General features: G+C 33.8%; 1 protein-coding gene across 1 annotated transcript in view; it reads left to right on the plus strand.

The window, feature by feature from the left end:
• LOC128996328 (uncharacterized) overlaps nucleotides 1–22,071 on the plus strand; it is a 186,799-nt gene that overhangs the window by 116,942 nt on the left and 47,786 nt on the right. The window contains exons 19-20 of the mRNA XM_054421586.1: nucleotides 2,924–3,133; nucleotides 3,559–3,706. Coding sequence (XP_054277561.1) covers nucleotides 2,924–3,133; nucleotides 3,559–3,706 — 358 coding nt within the window. The remainder of the gene's footprint in view (nucleotides 1–2,923; nucleotides 3,134–3,558; nucleotides 3,707–22,071) is intronic.

The following is a 22,071-nucleotide window of genomic DNA, read 5'->3' on the forward strand; positions in this document are numbered from 1 at the left end:
CATAATAAGCCAACTACCCACAGGTATTTACTCAGGGGAGGTATAGAAGAGGCTACGATGACAGCTGTGGGCTTCTTATTAGCTGAGGGAACGCCATTACCGTAACAATACGGTCTGAAGCCATCGGCCTCGGTGGATTAGTGGTTAGCGTGCCGGGCTGATATGCTGAAGGTCCCGGGTTCGAATCCCGTTAGTAGCAGTAACTTTTTGTCCAAGAGTTTTTCTTTATCAGCAAGTTTGGTTGTTTTGGTTCGGTTATGACAGTTTAATTTTATTATTAAGTCATTATAAAATTTTAATTGAGCAATTTCTAGTTTTATTTAATAAACAGAATTATTTTTTCTATTACTAAACTTTTGTTATATGTTATTTCATTATCAGCAAGTTTGGTTAGTTCGGTTAGGTTATGATGGTTTAATTTTATAATAAAAAAATAATAAAATTGAATTTGAGGCATTTATAATTTTATTTTATGAACAGAACTATTTTTGCGATTAGTAAATTAAACCTTCATTGCCAAAGTGCTCTCTACTACAGCGCTGTTCACGGAGGAATTTTGAACTAATGCCTCAATCGTACCTCCCCTAAGTCAGACCCCTACCCACAGTATACTAGCAAATTACAAATACAGTACAAAAGGGAAAGCATCACTTGTTACTATTGAGCAAAGATTATAGGCCTACTGTAGATTACTTGATACATTGTAGTAAAGTCTAGCCGTGCGGAGTGTGGGATCTGTGGTTTATGATGATTAGATAAGGTATCTGCAATCGGAAGGAAACAGGTCCGCGACGTAGGAAGTGGTGAAGGAAAAAGGTCCACGACGTAGAAAGTGGTGAAGGAAAAAGGTCCACGACGTAGGAAGTGGTGAAGGAAGTAGTAAAGGCGATCTGTCCGGAGTGTGGAATCTGTTTATGGCGATTATATAAAGGTATCTGCAATCCTAAAATGCCGTAGGAAGGGAGGGAAACAGGTCCGCGACGTAGGAAGTGGTGAAGGAAGTAGTAAAGGCGAGCAGTCCGGAGTGTGGAAACTGTTTATAACGATTATATTAAGATATCTGCAATCTTAAAATACAATGGGAAGGGAGGGAAACAGGTCCACGACATAGGAAATGGTGAAGGAAGTAGTAAAGGCGAGCAGTCCGGATTGTGGGAACTGTTTATGACGATTAGATTAAGATATCTGCAATCCTAAAATGCCATAGGAAGGGAGGCAAACAGGTCCGTGACGTAAGAAGTGCTGAGGGAAGTAGTAAAGGTGAGCAGTCCGGAGTGTGGGAACTGTTTATGACGATTAGATTAAGGTATATACAATCCTGAAATGCTATGGGAAGGGAGGGAAACAGGTCCACGACGTAGGAAGTGGTGAAGGAAGTAGTAAAGGTGAGTAGTCCGGAGTTTGGGAACTGTTTATGACGATTAAATTAAGGTTTCTACAATCCTAAAATGCTATGGGAAGGGAGGGTAACAGGTCCACGACGTAGGAAGTGGCGAAGGAAGTAGTAAAGGCGAGCAGTCTGGAGTGTGGGAACTGTTTATGACAATTGGATTAAGATATCTGCTATCTTAAAATACAATGGGAAGGGAGGGAAACAGGTCCACGACGTAGGAAGTGGTGAAGGAAGTAGTAAAGGCGAGCAGTCCGGATTATGGGAACTGTTTATGACGATAATATTAAGGTATTTGCAATCCTAAAATGCTATAGAAAGGGATGGAAACATGTCCACGACATAGGAAATTGTGAAAGAAGTGGTAAATTCTAGCAGTGCGCAGTGTGGGAAATGTTTTTTGGCAATTAGATTAATGTATCTAGAATACCAAAATGCTGTGGAAAGAGATAAAATCAGGTCCACGACGTAGAAAGTGGAGTAGGAATTAGTAAATTTTAGCATAGCTGAGTGTGGGAACCGTCTGTGGCAGTTAGATTAATGTATCTTCAATCCTAAAATGCTATGAGAAGGGATGGAAACAGGCCCACGACGTAGGAAGTGAAGGAAGTAGTAAAGGCTGGCATCGCGGAGTGAGGGAACCAATTGTGGCAGTTAGATTAATGTATCTGTAATATATAAATGCTATGAGAAGGGAAGGTTCATTACGTAGGAAATTGTGAAGGAAGTAGTAAGGCTAGCAGTGCAGAGTGTGGGAACTGTCTGTGGCAATTACATTCATATACCTGTAATCCTAAAATGTTATGGGGAGTTTGTGGAGTTTGGGAATGGATTAATGTATCTGCAATACTAAGACTGCTTTCAGAGTAAACTAATGATTTACCCCGATCAAAGCTCGGTCCCCAGGTACTATATAGCCTACATGACCTAGATGCTGGATTAATAATTTACAGCATAAGTGCATTCATTAAACCACATTAAAGTACAGTGACTACTTTTCAGCATACTTTATCAACATGTGGTGAAGAATAATTATAAAAAAAAAACTAGTTTTAATTCTAAGAGCTCAGTAAGAAATATATTACAAAATTTGTCTATGGAAAATGTAGTAGAAAAGGGATTTAACATAATGCCATCAACGGAGCTTATATTAGATTTTTAGATTTTAAAGGACGTAATTTAAAAGAGTGGATTTCTAGGATATCATAGAGCGGGGCTGAAGTAAGTAAATTATCACGATTATTGGGAGATAAAAGAATACTTTGGTTCCTTCTAACCTGTGCTATCTTTGGCGAGCCGGTATAAAAATACATAAATATTTAATGTAGTTTTATTATAATGAAAACTTTATGTTTTGGAAAGTATTTGATTAATTAAATATTATTATACGATAGAGAATACTATGGTTTAGCCTCATACTAAATGACTATCACAAATATAATGTATGAACAACTGCAACATCATAAAATAATAATTTTACAAATGAATCGACTGAACCTGTATTCATCCTACTTTATTTTATGTGCATTTCAGAGTGAGTCCAAACAAAAGCGGTCTATGGCACGGATAGTGTTAGTGGGTTGTGTGTGCTGCCTAGCTCAGTCACTTGTGGCTCTATCGCTACTAGCACTCAGGTGGTATCGCCATACTACATGTCTGTTATTCCTCAAGCTACAATGCTGTGCGACCACCGCTACCGCCATGATTGCCTTCCTGTACGCCACCAGTAGTACACCACCACATGTATGTAGATTGTATTTCCATTCTTTAACTATATTTTGCTTTGTTATGTATCGTGTCAATTAGGATAGGCACGTGGGAGGTATGATAGCATTACCCACGAATACAGAGAGTTACACCACTAGATACAAACCCCTAGCGTAATCCAACGTCAATTAATTGAGATGACTACAAAATAGCGAAAGCGATAGCGGTGGGGAAAAGGTCCTCCTTTAGCTCATTTTCATCTCGTTTGCGATTTGATACGACCTGAAAAGTAATAATATTTCATGTACGTTGTTTGCCTTGAAACTCTTAGCTGATTCGATTAAGTTTTTCCTAAAATGTTATTTTAAGTCCTCTCTATAACAATCGTTCCTCGATAACCGTAATTCCATACACATAGTATAACCTAATTTTTAAACGTTAATATGAACTGTTGTGTTTAGGAGTCGTACCCTGCGATATCCACAGTTCTTCAGGCTGCTGTCATGGTCAGTCTGTCGTCACACCTCAGTAAGGTTCTGCTTGTCTACACGGAGGTATACCTACCCTCCGTTAAACACATAAGGCACACGATCATCTGCATTATAACAGGTATTTTGGGTTTCCATTAATTGAAACATTTTTGTGATGATATTTTGATTAGAATGAAAGCTTACTAATTTAACATATTAACATCTAAACTCTGCGTGAAAACACATTTCTCGAATGTTTTACTAATTTTTTTTTTTCACAAGCTAGCAAAATATCACATAAAAAAGGTTTTGACATTCACTTTGCTGAAATCTGACGTTAACTCAGGCGTAAACTACGGCGAGGAACAAACAAATTAAGCTGAGACATCAAGTTACCACCATCGATCTTATGGCTTGAGGAGGAACAATAAAACAGTGTACTCGAGCTGATCCCTCTAACAAACTTAACATCTCTGGTTAAAATGCAAGATATTAAAAAGTCAAGAAGTTTTAAAATGTATTATATTTTATATACTTCTTACTCCTAATGTAGACCAAATTCATACCGTTTGATTTCAACTAATTCGCAAAAGATTTAGCTTACATATATTGGTTTTTAATTTAGTTTTTTTTTTACTAAAAGTCCAGTAACGGAATTCTGATGAAAATTTGAACATGAATTATTAGCAGTTTTGCAGGGATGATTAACAATAGTTTTTTTTTCATTTGAATTGCTTGTTAGTTGGCAACAAATCTTAGAGATGTGTATACATTTTTTAAGACAAAATTGAATTGGCAGATGTCATGGTAAAGAAGCGTACTAGAAAAATTACTGTCTGTACAGTTTTTTTTTTTATGTACTGAAGCATAAACAACTTTTATTAGGATATCTCAACTTTTGTCTGTAGAGTGATTTTGTGTTTTAATCTGACTGCCTGCCACTCTATTTAAGAAATTCCCTATGATATAGCTATGTTTTAGGTGATTTTTGCGATAACGTAAAACACGTGATAGTTTTCCATATGTTCGGCTTCATCATTTATCAACGTGTATATTGCCAGCACTTCGTTTAAGTAGATGATATTTCATCACTAGGGCATAAAGTTACCCGAGTTGGAGTTTTATGATTGAGCCGAAGTCGAGTTCTGAAAGTAAGTCAAATACCCCCACCGCAGTAAACCTGTTGTCTAAGCGAATTTCCATTTGCCTGAAATGATTTTTTATTAATATATTTAAATAACATTAGGTTTAACTAGTACCTTGGCTTGCTGCCACAAGGAAACTAATGAAGTGTGTTTTCAAGTAAAATAATTATAGCTTAGTATAAAATATACAAAAATGTTAAGTTTGAACAAAATATATCTATAAACAAGCAAACTACAACAGTTTACAATGTTGTCTATAAGAATAACATGGGAATTTTATATTTACAAATTTTTGAGATTTTTCTTTAACCAATAATAACACTTTGATATATTGAATTATTTGTTTTTTTAAGCTCTCTAAAGAGAAATTGGGAAACTTTGTGTTTTGTGGGTCAAAAATGAGAAAAACAAATTTTGACCTCAATAAAACCCCGTTCCTATAGTCCGATCATGCTGATTCGAATTCAATTTTAATTGACTTACACATTCAAACCAAATTTCATCAAAATCAGACAAAGATTACTCATGTTATCGTGTTCACGGACACACACACACACACACACACCTACACACACACACTCACACCCACACACACACACACACACACACACACACACACACACATATAAATAAATATATATATATTTAATTAATTAATCCATATATATGCATACAATTTTGAACTAATTGTGTTTTTGGCCTCTGGGGACATCAAAATGAAAAAGTAAATTTGTTACGGGCCTAGAACTTACCATCTACGGTAATAGCTACTTCCCTATAGGGAAATTCTCTAAAAACACTATTTGCCCGCGTGATGAACGATGTTTCTCGTCATATTGCACCATTATTCAAGCTAACTAAGTTGGAAAGCAGTAAAAAGTTGTATGTAAAAATTACCTCTCCATATGACTTTTAACTTGTTCTCAATATTGCTGATGAAAACCGTCAGCTGTTTAGTAGGTGACTCAATCATTTCGACTATTAAGATTGTGTCAGTGTACATTATACCATCGATATGTTGAACTGTTAACAAGAATGGAACAATCTATATATTTAATACACAGTTGTAACACTGTTTTCTCAGTAATTACTGGACCGATCTACAAGTTCTATGTGTCAAATTAAAGGGGATAATGCATAGATTTGCCGAACTTCATTAGAATTCACGGTTTTTCTAAGGGTTAAGACCTACAGCCCTTCAAAGGTTGAGTCAATACAATTCTTATTGAAGAGTATAATCTTTGACTATTAATTACAATACCCTAGCGCAATCTGTGACTGGCTCACACAACTACTTTCTTTTTTAGTAAAAAATTGGCGACAGCTGATCCATATAGATGGGATGTCTAATGGTATAATACACAGTTTATAAATTATTCGTCAGCTGTTTAATGTTTGCCAGACATTTGTTATTATTTTATAACCTCATATTCAGTATGTAATAATTATAATCTAGGAATTCCTGTTAAAAAAAATACGATTTGGAACAAAGAAAAGTGTATTTGTTAACTTTTTATACCACAATGTATTATTTATAAATGTCTTTGAACATTATTTGTAGCCTATGTTTTGGTGCAAATTTTGTATTTTCGAATAAAGTGTTAGTTTTCTGAAGAAAAGTGGTAATTGAGTTTAAATTTGAGCATGGAATGTGAAAGAATACCCATACGACGGAAACTTCCGCTTGCAAGTTGTAGCCAAAAGAAAATTGTTAATGAGTGGGAAAAATACAAACATTTTACTTTAGGGATGAATCTTACTCAAGGTCAGTGTTTGATGTTCTTGAGATGGCGAGTACTATGGATATGTGGAACTACAATTTATCAGTGAACTATACCCTATAACTATTTTTTCAAGTACACAGGGAAGATGCTTGAGAAACTGTGCCTTACGATTTTGGTTATGGCGAAGAAGTGTGTGACTTGATATTTAATGCCAATGTTGACTCATTACATCGTTATAAAACTTTATCATAACTCCCAGGGTGTGAAATAGTACAAAAAGAAAAAAGAAAAGGTGAAAAGTCATTAACCGTGCGTAAAGAGACAACCATTACGAACAAAACACGTGGAAAGCCATCGAATAAAAAAAGTAAAAAGCAGTGATGGTGTTAAATGGGTTCTGGAAGTTCTTACAAAAAACCATTGACTTTTTGAATTGGGGTCGTTAAATTGGATTTTTCACTACTGAAAATCTATGAATTTATTGGCAGAACAGACTAACAGGGACACAAATATATTCTCCTTATATTGTCACAAGAGGGAGGTAAAATTAGCTCCTTATCAACATTCTGAGATCAACAAAAATCTTATCAACGGGGCTACATCAAATATGAATATAGTATCAAAAGAAACAAAAAAAACTTCCAAAAAAACTATTTGATTAATAAAAGATTATATGCCTACAACTCTGCATTTGCGGTTATCTATAAGTATAAAAGAGGATGTTTGTATATATATATATATTAGTTTGGCAGTGATAAACTCAGACACCGCTGAACCGATTGCCACGAAACTTGGTACATACGTGTAGAATTTCATGGATTAGGTTTATACACCATCAATATCGTGATCCGTCCAATCGGCTCCGCCCCAGTGGCTATGGAGTTTCCCATTTTAACCTTATGAGAAATGGAATTAATGAATCTTAACAGCTGTTTCAATTACACAAGTTGGTTCTGTTCTATGATGATCAATAGCATTAAGGCTAAACATCCCAGGTTTAGTTCCAAATTCTGCCACCACGTCGCAGCACCAAAATGGAGTCATTTTGTGTTGGTGTTTATTGGTTTAATTTTCATCCGATTTTCATTTTGAAAACTGATTTGTAAACGGGATAAGATAACAATTCACGCCATTGAAGATAAATTTGAATTAAGTTGCTGGTTAAAAAAAATTATAGTAAAATAATTGTGTTACAAAATGAAAAATGAAAATTGCAGGTAGTCATTTTAAAGACAATAATTTTTAATTAATTTTACTTTTTAAATTTTTAAAATCGCTTGGCTAGTTTAGTCGGTATCGTTGTTTAAACATTTACAGTAATTATAACAAACGCAAGAGAGACATGAAGCAGGAAGGACAGGGCCGCTGTGACTCATTCCAAGGTCACACTCACATTTGCTACCCCTCCCCCCACAACAAGGCTGGGGTGTTGCTTGTACACCGGTGGATAACGGTTTCCTGCGCTTCCATACACGAAATACAGAATTGAATTAGGGGTTTTGCTACGCTTTAACCAAAGTAAATTGCAAACAAAATAATTATTTAAAAAATTTGATAGTGTAATCAAATTTTTAATTTTATGATAATCGTATTTAGGCCTAATCAAACTGTAAAATTGGTGTAAATACGTTGGCAAATATATAAATCTATATAAATAAAATTACAGTTTTGTCTGTACATTGCTTAGAATCATGCAGTTGTTGGTTATTTTTACGTTTCATAGCCTAAGAAAGCCGAAACGAGTCTTATCTCAATTTCTGTCTGTCTGTCTATTCTGCCATTCCGTATGTGACGCCAAAATGTCATTTTACGCGGCCTACTCCTAGAAAACTAGAGTTCCGATCAAGGTTCTAATAATTTTTTCGTATTTACTGGATTGGTGAGAGTGTCTTTGGCTATAAAAACATGACCTCGCTTCTTTGAAAACAAAGTAACGAACCATCAAAAACCCAATTTGGTTAGAATTTTGTCAAATTTTCTCCCAATGTTTACTACTGTATTACATTTTATGAAATAACGATCAGCTGTTTGGATTAGTTCTCACTTCTAGCTGTCACTGATATGTTTTAAAGTTGCTTACAAATAATACTATTAATGGAAAATAACTATGATTTTCGAAAACTAAACAATGTAAAACCAAGGGAGATTAATAACTTCTGAACTGCACAACATCAAGTGAAGGTTTTTTTGAGAAAACCATATAGTGAGTTTTTAAAGCTTTACGTTGTTAACGATACATGTTACATAATTTGTGGCCTGTGTATTTATTTATTTTTATATTTTCCAACGGATTAACACCTATAATACACTTTAATTAGAAGGACAGTTTGAATTGGCCGTAAGTACTATAGTTCTTTTCGTAAATGTAAACGTTGGTTTTTGGTACTGCTACTTTTCCTTAGAACCGTTGGTAGTAGTAAGAAACATTTTTACGTACAAACACATCACTATTTACAACTATAGTTATCGTTAATGCTGCACCTTATTTCTTATTAAATTAAATTAATGTCTTACTGTATAATGTTTGCGTTTTCTGTCTGGACTCCATAATGTTAGTTTATGCTATGAAAATGAAAAACCATTAGTGAAAGATTTTTTTTAGTAAACCATCATGAATTTTTAAAGCTTGGCGTTGTTAACGTATAAATGTTTTGTGGACTGTGCATTTAATTACTTATTTATATATTTGCCAACGGATTTAGACAAATTTTAGAGTTTGATTAGGCCTAAAAACGATTATGATAACATTTGATGACACTATCAACAAATTTAAAATAATTAATTTGTTGTAATTTGCTTTGGTCAAAGAGTAGCAAATCCCCTAATTCAATTATGTATTTTTGTTTGTATGTCTGTTGGTAACGAATTATTGTCCTTATTTCTCAGTGTTGCGTGGAAAAGACAAGAGTACCTTTGAACATTTCAACCCGAATAAAGTGCGCAATAGTGAGGTTGAGGGTTGAGGTAGTATTTTAACTACTTTTAACCTGTTTGAAAAGTAACTTTAAATTGTAGGCCTACCTTTAGGGCTATGCCTCATAGATCTATAAAGCAATTCCTTGTATCATTATGGACTAACACGATCGGGTGACATTTAATTGCGAAGCATTCGTTTTGGCTTTGAAACTGTCAGATATTGTATTTGCGAAGGTTTGAAACCTGTTCAAACCTGCTGCAGGCTGGTATTCCTATATAGTAATAGTTTTGCTAGCGTATCTGGAAAAATGCACGCTAAATAAGCAAACCAACTCCTGTTCTGAATATAAGGTTTCAACTTACTACAAGATTCTCGTAGGCCCTACGTAGAACGGGCAAACAGCTAGTAAGTTTGCTATTTAGCTAACACAGCTCGCTATTTTAGTCATCGGAATGAGCATTCTCAGTTAAAGAAATAACATTTATGATTACTGTAAAATTAATTGCCTGACACAAGTATTCAAATTTTATATATTACTGATTAAATAATCCGAAAATTAAAACTAACCCTTAAACCTGCAATTTATTAATAACTTCTTAAAAATAGTGATATGTCAATGTAACACAAACATCACCACTGTCTTTCGTGGTCGTGTGACAAAATTCTGATATTTTTCAGAGGTAAAGGAAACATTATAATCCTCTTCCGCGGTCACGAAAACGTCATCGTCGTCTCCCGTGTTCACGGAAACGTCATCGTCTTCTTCCGCGGTCACGGAAACCATCTTCATGCGCAATAGTAAGTGGCAAATTGTAAATTCCCGGTAAAATACGAAATTTACGCATAATTCCCGGTTTTCCCGGTCGGTGGACACCCTAAAGACAGGCAAACGGACAGACAAACAGACAGACAGAAATTGAGATAAGACTCGTTTTGGATTTCTTAGGCTATGAAACGTAAAAATAACCAAAAACTCCATGATTCTAAGCAATGTACAGATAAAACTGTAATTTTATTTAAATAGATGTCTCTTTCCGACTTACAGAAAATACTTGTTTTTAAATCATAAACTAGTATCTGTCGAAATCAGTAGTCCAGTCTAGTAAGTGTGTCCGGTCAGAGTATGAATGCGAGGTGTGTGTGAGATGACGAAGCTACAGTCGCGTTGTAGGGCCGGGCAGAGGGGCAGAGCGGCTGGCACTGGAGCTGCGCTACGCGGGGGGGGGGGGGACCGGAGCGCGAGAGAAATTGTAATGATAATTTCTTTAAAAAACTATTCCGATTCGACCATTTGGCCGAATTAATATCTGAAAACGGCAAAATTCTTTTAAGATTTCTCTTTACAACATGACTACCTGCGATTTAAAAAAATAGTTACAGCAATAAAAATTAGTTATAAAACTTTTTTGTAAATAATTTTTAAAAAACATTAGCAAAATAGCGTGAATGTCTTATTCATATCATTTACAAAACAGTTTACAAAACAAAAATCTGATAATAAATACGGAAATTATAAGTGGTACAAATTTGCCGCAGAGGTGCTGCTATCTATCGGGCCAGAAACACAACTTTTTCAGGGATGTTTAGCCTTAAAGTTACAAGGATTACCAACAGGGTGCAGCACTATTATTTCTTTTACATATTTATGACAACAGCGAATTCGCAACCAAAAGGTGAGTGAGCATAGCGAACGAACTTCAACCTGGAGGCGAGTTAGCGTAGCGAACGAGCTAACCTGAAGGCAAGTGAGCGCAGCGAACGAGCTCCAACCTAAAGGTGAGTGAGCGTAGCGAACGAGCTCTAACCTAAAGGTGAGTGAGCGTAGCGAACGAACTTCAACCAGGACGTGATTGAGCCATGCGAACGAGATCATCTTGAAAATTAAGAAGTTAAACGGGGCAAAGCCCGCGGGTTATAGCTAGTACCCTTTAAAATTGAACCAAAGTATGCTATGAACCAACTTTATGTATACGACGTAAACACAGCTGTTACTCACAGAATGGGTCTAAGATCCGGGAAATGCGACCGACTGCTGATGCGTGATTTAAGAGATTATTTTTATTCCACACAACGAATGTAACGAACAAAAAAAAACATCGAATGTGGGAATATACATGAACAAATTATCTCCATAGCATAAGTAGCTTATTAGGTTATCAGCATTGCGCAGTTCGTACTCTATTTATTTGTCAAACGAAACTGGAATTAAAATAAAACATTCATTTGGTTTAAACTAATATATCGGTTAGATTAACATAAATAGTTTATACAGACCAACTAGCAGGTCTATGCCATGTAAAAAATCAAGCAGTTGCTAAATAAAACACAAAGATAAACGGTATTTGTTAATTATTATGTCTTTTATTGCTGACAATATTCCCGTGTCGGAGCACGGGCGGTTAACTAGTAAGATAAAACCGATAAAAACTAGCGATACATATTTTCGATACATACGATTGCTTACAACCGAAGTTTACAGCTGTGTTAAAAACAACTGATTGTTACTCCCTTTGGAATAAAAGATTGGATTAGGTTTAGACCCACAACGCAAATAGCTGTATTTGTTGCAATATCACAAAAAATAGAATAGTGATATTTTTTCAAAGATAAAACTTCTAGTAACGAATTTGTGACAAGTGTACGTCGTAGACAGTAGCCAATTTTTGTATTATTACATTATTATTACATTATTATTATATTAATATATTTGCTGCATTGTATTTCTAATGACTATAGTCTCTTAACATACACCTAAGTTACTTTATATAGCCATTTCATGAAGTCATCAACGGATAGGAATTCTAGAGCTTATATTTTAGCTTTCGTTTATTAAAGTGTATGTATATTGTATATCTTTGCATGTATATTTATATGATTTATACCTAATATGCCATTAAAAAAAAACTTCTTTCTACTTTGAATTTAGAGGTATTCTACGTTTGAGTTTATATATTTAGTTTTATGTTGCTATCTAAAATCAAGAAAGAGAAATTGAATATTATATTGGTTAAGTCACAACTATCATGGAAATATAACACTTAAAAAAATAATAGGTTTGTGTTAGAAAAGTAAACCACGGCACACTTAACTAATAAAACAAGTAAAAAAGTTACCGGTAACACTACATTTAACGAGCTTGGAACGCTTTCCCTTAAAAACACATGACTTTACTTCATTACAAAAAGGCCACTAGTGTAGACACAAGAAAAAAACAAGGACCTCGGTCCAATTTTAAATAAAAAATTACGGCCATTTTATTTGGATGCATTAACTTAGGTAATTACAAAAGAATAACTGATTTTATGACAAATTTACAAGGCAACTTTTATTTGCCGCTTAACAATTCCTAGCAAATGGCACCAGGTAGAAAATAAAAACAAATAATAAATGACTTCAATATCTTAATTTAAGTTGTAAATAAGGTAAATTTTGGCTAAGCTAGTCATGGTGCACCTCTGTTAACCTTATTTTAGAACCAAAACATATATAAAATATACTGTATATTGCGTGAACATGAGAACTCGAGTAATTTTGGTTCGATTTATTGAAATTTGGAATTTTTCAAATATATTACCCTTAAAACATGAAAATATGCAGTTTTCATCGTGGCCATTAGAACCATAGAACTTAAAAAATAAATAACTTTGCATTCGTACAATTATTGTGGGAATAAAGGTCACGGCGAAAAAAGTCCAATTGGACAAATGGAAATTTGCTTAGTCTACGTCTACAGGTATCAGTGGGGGTATCTATATTAATTACGTAAGCCGATTCTTTGCGTCAAAATTGCGGGCGACTGGGAAGTCGTAGAACGACGGAAAGGGGCTCAAATTAAAGGTCTCTATCCCGTGACGGCGGGAAAAATAGTAGATAGAATTAGAAGCCATTTACTGCTGGTTTTATGTTTACTTCAATACAGCTGCTGATTTATCATCAAGCCAGTAAGCAATATTACATTTTTGGATTACTCATTTGCCAGTCAATTCTGCAATGTACTGTACTATATAAAACCAGGGGAGGGTTTTTCTTCTAATTTGAAGGATATTGTTGTGTTGAAGGAATGAAGGAAGTAATAAACTATTCAAGATTAAACGGAAAACTTCTGCTTTGTTTTTATTTCAAAACATGTTAAAGATGTATTCTACATTTTTTTTATATTAACTAACATTTTTAATTTGAGATGTATTGTAGTGTTTAATCAATATTTTGTATGAAATGGAATAACCTCAACGGTCACTCTTAGAAAACAACCTGGAAATAAAGATGAAATAGGTTCGTTTAGGCAATATATTTGTTCATTAAGTTGTTCCTAAAAGTAAGTTCATTCAAAAAGTTCCAATGGGCGGAAAACAATATGTTATAGATAGATCCGGAGCTCAGCAAACGGCCCTTAGATGAGATTTTAACCAGGTTGCTCCAAGCAAAAAAGGTTCAAATAATAGCCTAGCATGCGCGGTAGTAAAGGGAGCGTCCATATATAACGCCAAAACCTAGAGGTCGATTCCGTTTCTTAAAATCAAGCTTAAAACCTGCGCTAAAACATGCTTTAACCAAAATCATACATGTCGAAGATGCTAATGAAAAAAGTAATTTCGTGATTGGTTTCGATAACTGGGTAATGGAACCCTAACCAGTCGCAAAATAGTTAGGAATCAGCGTTGATGTTGATTAGGCCCTATTTTGATAGAATATGTTAAGTCAATCGCTCCTTTATGAGGAATACCACCACACAATCTTACACTAGGTTAATGTTAGTTTTTTATGTTCATCAGAAACCAATTTAGCGTTAGGTTTGGTCAATGGGGTGCCTTTACTTTACACTAATTTTGTTAAACTTTTACAAAAGGAGCATAAACTTAGAAATAAAAACTGGGTCGGGTGCTAATTTTGCTGTTTTGACCAAGAATTAAGCTTATCTCAACACCTTTATTTGCCTTTCATATTTGACGAAGACAATTGCCAATATTTCAATCAGGGAAGCCTTTTTATCATCATTAACCAAAAGACCAAAGCTACCTTAATAAGCAAATATTTATTCACAAACATGTTTTCTGTCTTTAGCAGAGTTACACCTCTGAAGTAATTCTAATTATTTATTGAAAATAACATCAACAAAAGCAAACTAAGACAAACAACAAACTATTTTTCACACAAAAGATATGTTGTACTGGGATAACCATCCTTACGCATGAATAATTTGATTCTGAGTTTGTTTAAATGTTACAATAATTTGTTTTACGTTTGTGCTTTTTAGGGACTTATGTCCCTACAAGCCACTAGTTTATATTAAAACGCGATTTCTGAACTGATAAGCATCTGATTTAAATAAATTATAACATGAGCAATAATATTAAACTAGGGATCCATAGCAGCAATTGCTGCCTCATTTGTTATTTGGCCTTAACCATATCTTTGCTGTGCAACATTCCTAATACAGTACTCTCCTTTGTAGTCGTGGTCTTCCCCTAACACATTTCAACACTACATTACTATTTTAACCTAAAAATAAAACCATAACACTAAAACCAATCAACAAACGAACACGCAATGGCACATCAGCTGGTATATTAAATATAACATATAGAAATAGTGTAGCAGTACTCCCATTAGAAAATGGCTGGATCTTTGACGGCCTGTGGGGCAGATAAGGGGTAATTTGTGACAATTCTGATGTTTTTCCAACCGCCCTTGGACAGTAAGCTTCAAAATGAATCGTCAACAGCCATGCTATCTTTTTCCTAGCTCGAGATATTTCTTGGGAACCGATTCGCTCACGGAATAAAATATCTACTAGTGGCTTGTAGTTACACAATTCCCTTAAAAGCTCTAATGTTAAACAAATTATTGTAATATTTAAACAAACTCAGAATAAAAATATCCATGTGTAAGAATTGATACAGTTCTACAATAATACTTAGTCCTACTGTACTTAGTAATTACTTTATACATGTAGTAAATGTATTAGTATTCTGGCCCATTTATCGTTTTTAATATTATACTAGTGGAACCCCGCCGAAATCGACGGTTAATCTTGAGGTTTTATGTAAATTCAGCTAACTGCGTTGGATAGAGGGAAGTCATTAAAATCTTAGTTATATGACGGGAGGATAAGCAATAATAAGTATGACGATTGTGTTCCCAAAAAAACGTGAATGATGAATTCGTTTAACACAATATTTCTTACCCTTCTTTTTATCGGCTTTAGGTTGCCCAAAAGGTTTTTTAGGAGTCTTATAATTGTTTGTTCATGAGTTTGTTTCATACCAAAGCCACTTTCACTATATGGGAGAATGAGTTCATAATTAGTCTATCATGTTACGGAAAGAGTCAATATTTATTACTAACCACTAATTCCATCTGCTTTAGGAAAATCATTCAGATTGTATCCGGATTTATAAGTATACCTTCATCTCTTTTTTTTTTTATAAAAATATCTGATTCTCCAGAAAGCAGTAACATTCTTACTTCGATCTCAGCAATTTTAAATACTTCTCTTGCCACATCGACCCATGTATTTAATCATCCTGTTCTTACTTGATAATTCATTAACTTATGGGGTAGTTTTGCCTTGGCCATATAGATCACATAATGCTGTGCATGTATTTCGTGGATTGGAATGAACCATACACAAATCTTGAACATTTGTGGAACCAAATCCATAACCTAGTCCAGCATTGGTAACAAATTATGCTAATGCGATGAGATGTGATGACACTGTTGTGTTTCCGAATGTTTTGTATGTAGTGAGGTTTAGATGCGTTGTTCAACCTACATGTGTACATCAAAGTAAAAACTGTGTAAACATTTTTTTAAATACCTGAATTGACATTAGTTCACCTATTTTACCAAAACCATAGACTCGGTAGTTAGTCTATTCCAAAACTTGAACACAGCTCTCATCCTCAACATACTCATCTATGACACAATTTTCAACCCGATTATCAAAAACTGTTATACCAATAAATGAATCTCAGGTGTTCTTTCTTGAGTTTAAAAATAAATGGTGATTGAAAGTAGGAAAAAAAGGCAAGTGCCAACCTTACAATATGTATAAGCTAACCCGATAAGGAGTAGTTATATGTTCCTTTGAAATTGATAAGTCACACTTATTTCAAACGTATCATAAATTCATCATTTTGTTGAAACTATAAAAAACTTGCCATGCAGTGGAGAATCCATTTAAAATCATAAATAATAATGTAAACATTTAATTTTGACAGTTTCAGTAGACCTTTGAATACAATTTTAATATTAACAGCTGGTTCATTAAAAGTGGTGTAAAATTATCCATATGGTCGAAATGTAAACAAAATTGCAGAATGAACTTTAAAGGCCTCTGGGGCAGAGTCCCAAGGAAATTTACATCGTTTCTCTTTTGAGGGCTCACCTACAGACCAATACCTTTCTTTAGACACCCCTACCAAGTTTCTACGCCCAGCCGTTCTCTCAAATTAGCTGTGACAAAAACCTCGTTTTCCTCCATAAGAATAACATGGGACGGGAATTTAAAAGCCACTGGGGCAGAGTGCCGAGGGAATTCTCCATGTTTCTCTTTTGATGGCTCATCTACAGATCAGGACCTTTCTTTAGACACCTCTACCGAGTTTCTATGCCCAGCCGTTCTCTCAAAATAGCTGTCACAAAGAAAAACAGTTTCAAATTAATATATAGATAGCTCTACTCCTTTTGTAAGGGCGCAACTAAATTAGTGTAAAGGCTGACCAAACTAAACACTAGTTTCGTTTCTGATCGACATAAAATAGAAACTACTCTTTGAGTAAGCTTATGTGGTGGTATTCTTCATAAAAATAAATGTGATTGATTTTACACACTCCATCAAAATAGGCCTGTTGTTTAGTTTAGTTCAGTGGGTTCATAGTTTAGAACATATTAAAGTATTTCTTTGCTAATCCGTCCTCATTTTTGAAGTACTTAATGGTATAACATTTTTCATTCAATGGATGTATTTTTTGTTTAAAAACATCTTAACGTTTTTATATTTATTTAGCCTAAAATTCAAAAAGCTATTCATGGACTGATTACTAACTCTTATGCCACTGGTTAGGGTTAAATTATCATTTTAACGAAACCAATCACGAAAAAACGTTTCATCAGCATTGATATAGGTAAATATTTTTGGTTAGTGAAACGTAAAGAAACGGAAACTACCTCTAGGTTTTACTGTTATGGATGCTCCCTTTACTATCTATATTATGCATGCTAGGCTATGTTACTTGGAAATTTTTTCCTTGGAGCAACAGGCAATAGGTACCTGGTTGAAATCTCCTCCAAACAATGTTATTTTTCCGCCCATTGGAATTTGCCATAGTAATTAATTAAAGAAAAATATGTATTGCCTGTATGAACCTATTCATATTTATTCCCAGGTTATTCTCTAGAGTAGCTGTTGAGGTTTATTCCACGTCATACAAAATATAGATTAAACACTACAATTACGTGTCAAATTAAATGTTAAGGAATTCACAACAAAAGTTTTGAATAAATCTACATATGTTTTTAAATAAAAACCAAACAGAAGTTGTATATCTAATCTTGCATCGTTGATTATTCAGTCAATGGGGCTATTTCATGTTAAACATCCCTTCAACACAACAATGACCTTCAAATGTGAAGAAATGTAATCAAAGTAAAATAACTTGTAAACTTCGTGAACATATGTTTTAAAATAAAACCAATGCTGAAGTGTTTCAATTAAGAATAGGCCTAATATACAAATTATTTTACTTTTTATAAAATCTTCTGTTAAAATGGTGAAAATTAATTTTTTCAGCCATTCTAAGTCCAATTCCTTTGATTTTAGCCATCTCACATTATTCTACTACTTATCATGCGCTTGGCTAATTTACATGAAAATACACAGATTTGCAAATTGCACAGTAAAATTGATTAAACATTCTAAGACATAACGAAAGAGTCTCAATTATAGGTAAAGTTGTCTCTAGTTTTATATAGTAAACGGTATCTTGTAGAATTTACTGGCAAATAAGTAATCTAAATGTTAATATTGCGGTATGGCTTAATGATAAATCACGACCCGCTGTATTGAAGTAAACAAAAATCAGCCGAAAATGGCTTCTAATGCTATTCTTATGGAGAACATTTTATGTTATGTTGTTTTATTAATAGTAAAAGGTTATATATAATTTTGTGTTAACACTAGTGGCTTGTAGGGACATAAGTCCCTAAAAAGCTCAATAATATAAAACTAATTATTCTAATATTCAAACAAACTAAGAAATAGATTATCTATGTGTCAGAATTGATATCCCTGTATGCCATATCTTTTGTGTAAAAACAGTTTGTTGTTTTTCTTTGTTGGTGTTATTTTCAATAAATCATTCGAATCACTACATAGGTAACTCTTCTAAAGGCAGCAAACATATAATTGTTTGTGAATAAATACTAGTTTATTAGGGTAGCTTTGGTCTTGTGGTTATTGAGGATAAAAAGACTTCCCTGATTGGAATTTTGGAAATTGTCTTCGTCAAATATGAAAAGGCAAATAAAGGTGTGTTGAGGTAAGCTTAGTTCTTGGGCAAACCCGCTAAATTATCATCCCAACCTATTTATTACTTCTATGTTTAAACTCCTTTTGTTAAGGTTAACAACATTAGTTTAAAGTAAAGGCATACCCAAACTTAACCAAACTTAAATCAACTTAACTTAACTTGACCAAACTTAACCCTAGATTTTTTCTGATTAATATAAAAAAAAAACTACAATTAGTGTAAGTTTATGTGGTGGTATTCCGCTTAAAGGGGCGATTGACGTTACATATTCTATCAAATTAGGCCTAATCATCGGCTGATTCTTAACTCTTTTGCGAGCGACGGACAGTACCTGTTTAAAATCTACAAACAATATTGTTTTTCCTCCCATTGGAACTTGTCATAGTACGTACTTAATTAACAAATATATATTTCATGTACGAACCTATTCCATCTTTATTCCCAGGTTATTTTCTTTTGAATTTCAATTTCAATTTCAATTCAAATTCGAAATCAAAAGAGTAGTCATTGAGGTTATTCCACTTCATACAAAATATTGATTAAACACTACAATAAATCTCAAATCTAAAATAAAGAAAGTGTAGAATAAATATAGAACGTATGTTTTGAAATAAAATCAAAGCAGAAGCTTTCCATGAATCTTGATTCGTTAATTGTTTAGTCAATGTGGTTATTTAATGTTAAACGTTAAAAATACACCAATTTGAAAAGTTTCACAGTAAAATAATGTATTTCCACATTCTATAACGTAACTAAAAAGTCTTTATTATTATAGGGTAACGTTATCCATAGTTTTATATAGTACATTGCAGAATTGACTGGTAAATAAGTAATCCAAATGTTAACATTGCGTACTGGCTTGATGATAAATCACTATCAGCTGTATTGAAGTAAATAATATCAGCAGTAAAGGGCTTCTAATGCTTTTCTTATGGAGGACATTTTATGTTATATCTCGTTTTATGGTAACTTTATGGGGATTCTGCTATTTTTCCCGAGTCCCTGGGGTCAAGAAATTTAATTTAAAACCTCCTCTCCCAATTTTCTGCGACTTACCAGTCGTCAAAAATTTTCTGGTAAAAATTTTGTCTTTCGGAATTATATATAGGGATATTATTAAAATAAATTATTACATTTTTGTGTGAAGCAAATCGAACCCAAATAAATATTTATTTTTATTGGCATATTTTTACCAATTTAAAGCTCTTATCCTCTAGATGTGCCTTTTGCGGGTTTGGATCCCATGAAAGCCCTTCGTCCTATAGGCTTTTAAAATTTCATAGTTTGTGCTGAATTCTGTTGTCAATCACCTGAACGTTTTCAAGTTTACATTTTTTATATTAAAACAGATGGCCAAAATACAAAGCTGTTTACATCCATACGAAAATGGGGTTATCTGTTAGTAGTTGGTGATGTTTCAGTGAATTTTAGTAAAATGTTGCAATTTTATTTGTATAAAATGTTAAGAAACAATTTTCCTACGTTAGATGTTGTGCTGTGATAGGATTTTATACTTTCATGGTATGTTTATAGATTTTTTAGGGAATTCAAGTAAAATATTGCAATGTTATTTGTTTAAAATGTAAAGAAGAAAATGACTTACGTTGTGTTTTCATATTATGTTTCATTAATATTTGTAACTTTTCTACGATACCTCGTAGAGAACTGCACGCAATGAAAATAAGAGAGATATGATGAGAAATAATCGTTTTCAACCTTATCAACTATATATATAATATATGACGGGTTTTGAAGTCACGAAGTGACGCAGGCTGCTAGTATAGATTAAATACTTAACAGACAAGTCACGATCAACTTTTTAATATTACCGACGAACACTTGTACATAACCGGAATATAGCATTAACATAATATGATTTTGACAATTAAATCCAAGCAATGTTACAATAATGTTTTTTTCGTGCCAGCAACGTCATTTGTTTATGTTTTGGACCCATGCCGGTTCTGTTCAGGTATTCATGATATTGCTTAAATTTAACCAGTACGTTATTTAAACACGTACAACGTATACATTTAGTGTGATATTACAACCATTCTTAATGAATTGTTGATGTGAGTTTTGCGTATGTAGTAAACTTGTCCACTTGATGCACTTTCATTCACCTAATACAAATTATCAAAACGGGGTTTCCTTAATTTTTTTTGTTATTTTATCTTGCAAGATTGCATATTCCCCAAAAGGAAGAATCACAAAAGTTGGCTAAACCGATGTTATTTCGCAAATATTGCTAACTAATTTTTTTTAAGTAACTTAATCTACATTTCTCTTGGCTAAACGAGTCATCAAAACATTTTTGTTTAGGTTTTAGGGGGGTGAGGTTCATAACTCCAAGTTTTCATAACTCCAAGTACTTTTAAATACAACATTTCATAACTCCAAGTAAAATTATGTCCAAGTAAATTTAAACCAAAATATCATAAGACCAAGTTTCATAACTCCAAGCGTTCATAACTCCAAGATTCATAAGTCCAAGTTAAAATAAAACCAAGTAAATTAAAATACAAAATTTCATAACTCCAAACGTACAGTTTTTTCCCTTAGGGGTAGCGGGGGTAGGGGGTAGTTCAAAATTTTCAAATAGCAGCTATAGTCGAGTTTGGTATCATTTTGTAGGTCTTAAAGAAACATAACAATTAACATAAAGAAAATAGAAATCGGACCCTTAATAACAAAATGGCAGCTAAAAATGATTTAGACAATGGTTATTTAAAGAAATTTTGAACTACCCCCTACCCCCGCTACCCCTAAGGGCAAAAATTTCAAAACTGACCATAATTATTGTAACCCTTCATTCCCAAAAAAGTTGCCGCAAACCGATTTCAAATATCTCAAATAGTTAAAAAGTTAAAGAGGGTGCAAGTTAATTTTTTTGCCACCCTCATGGTTATTTGGATTTGAAACGTTTTATGGCGCCAATTCGTTATTAGTCAGCCGATTTTGGTTTTCTTCATGTCAATGTTCATGTTTTGTCAAGATCTGTAAAATGATACCCAACTCGACTATACTTGTCATTTGAAAATTTTGAGCTACCCCCTACCCCCGCTACCCCTAAGGGCAAAATTTCGAAAATATACCATAATTATTGTAGCCCCTCATATCTAAGAAGGTTGCCGCAAACAGATTTCAAATATCTCAAATGGTTGAAAAGTTAAGTGGGGGTGCAAGTT

This window comes from Macrosteles quadrilineatus, unplaced genomic scaffold (assembly GCF_028750875.1).
Source record: "Macrosteles quadrilineatus isolate MER2022 unplaced genomic scaffold, UCM_ALF_1.0 Scaffold_1__1_contigs__length_201487025, whole genome shotgun sequence".
Classification (NCBI taxonomy): Eukaryota; Metazoa; Arthropoda; class Insecta; order Hemiptera; family Cicadellidae; genus Macrosteles; species Macrosteles quadrilineatus.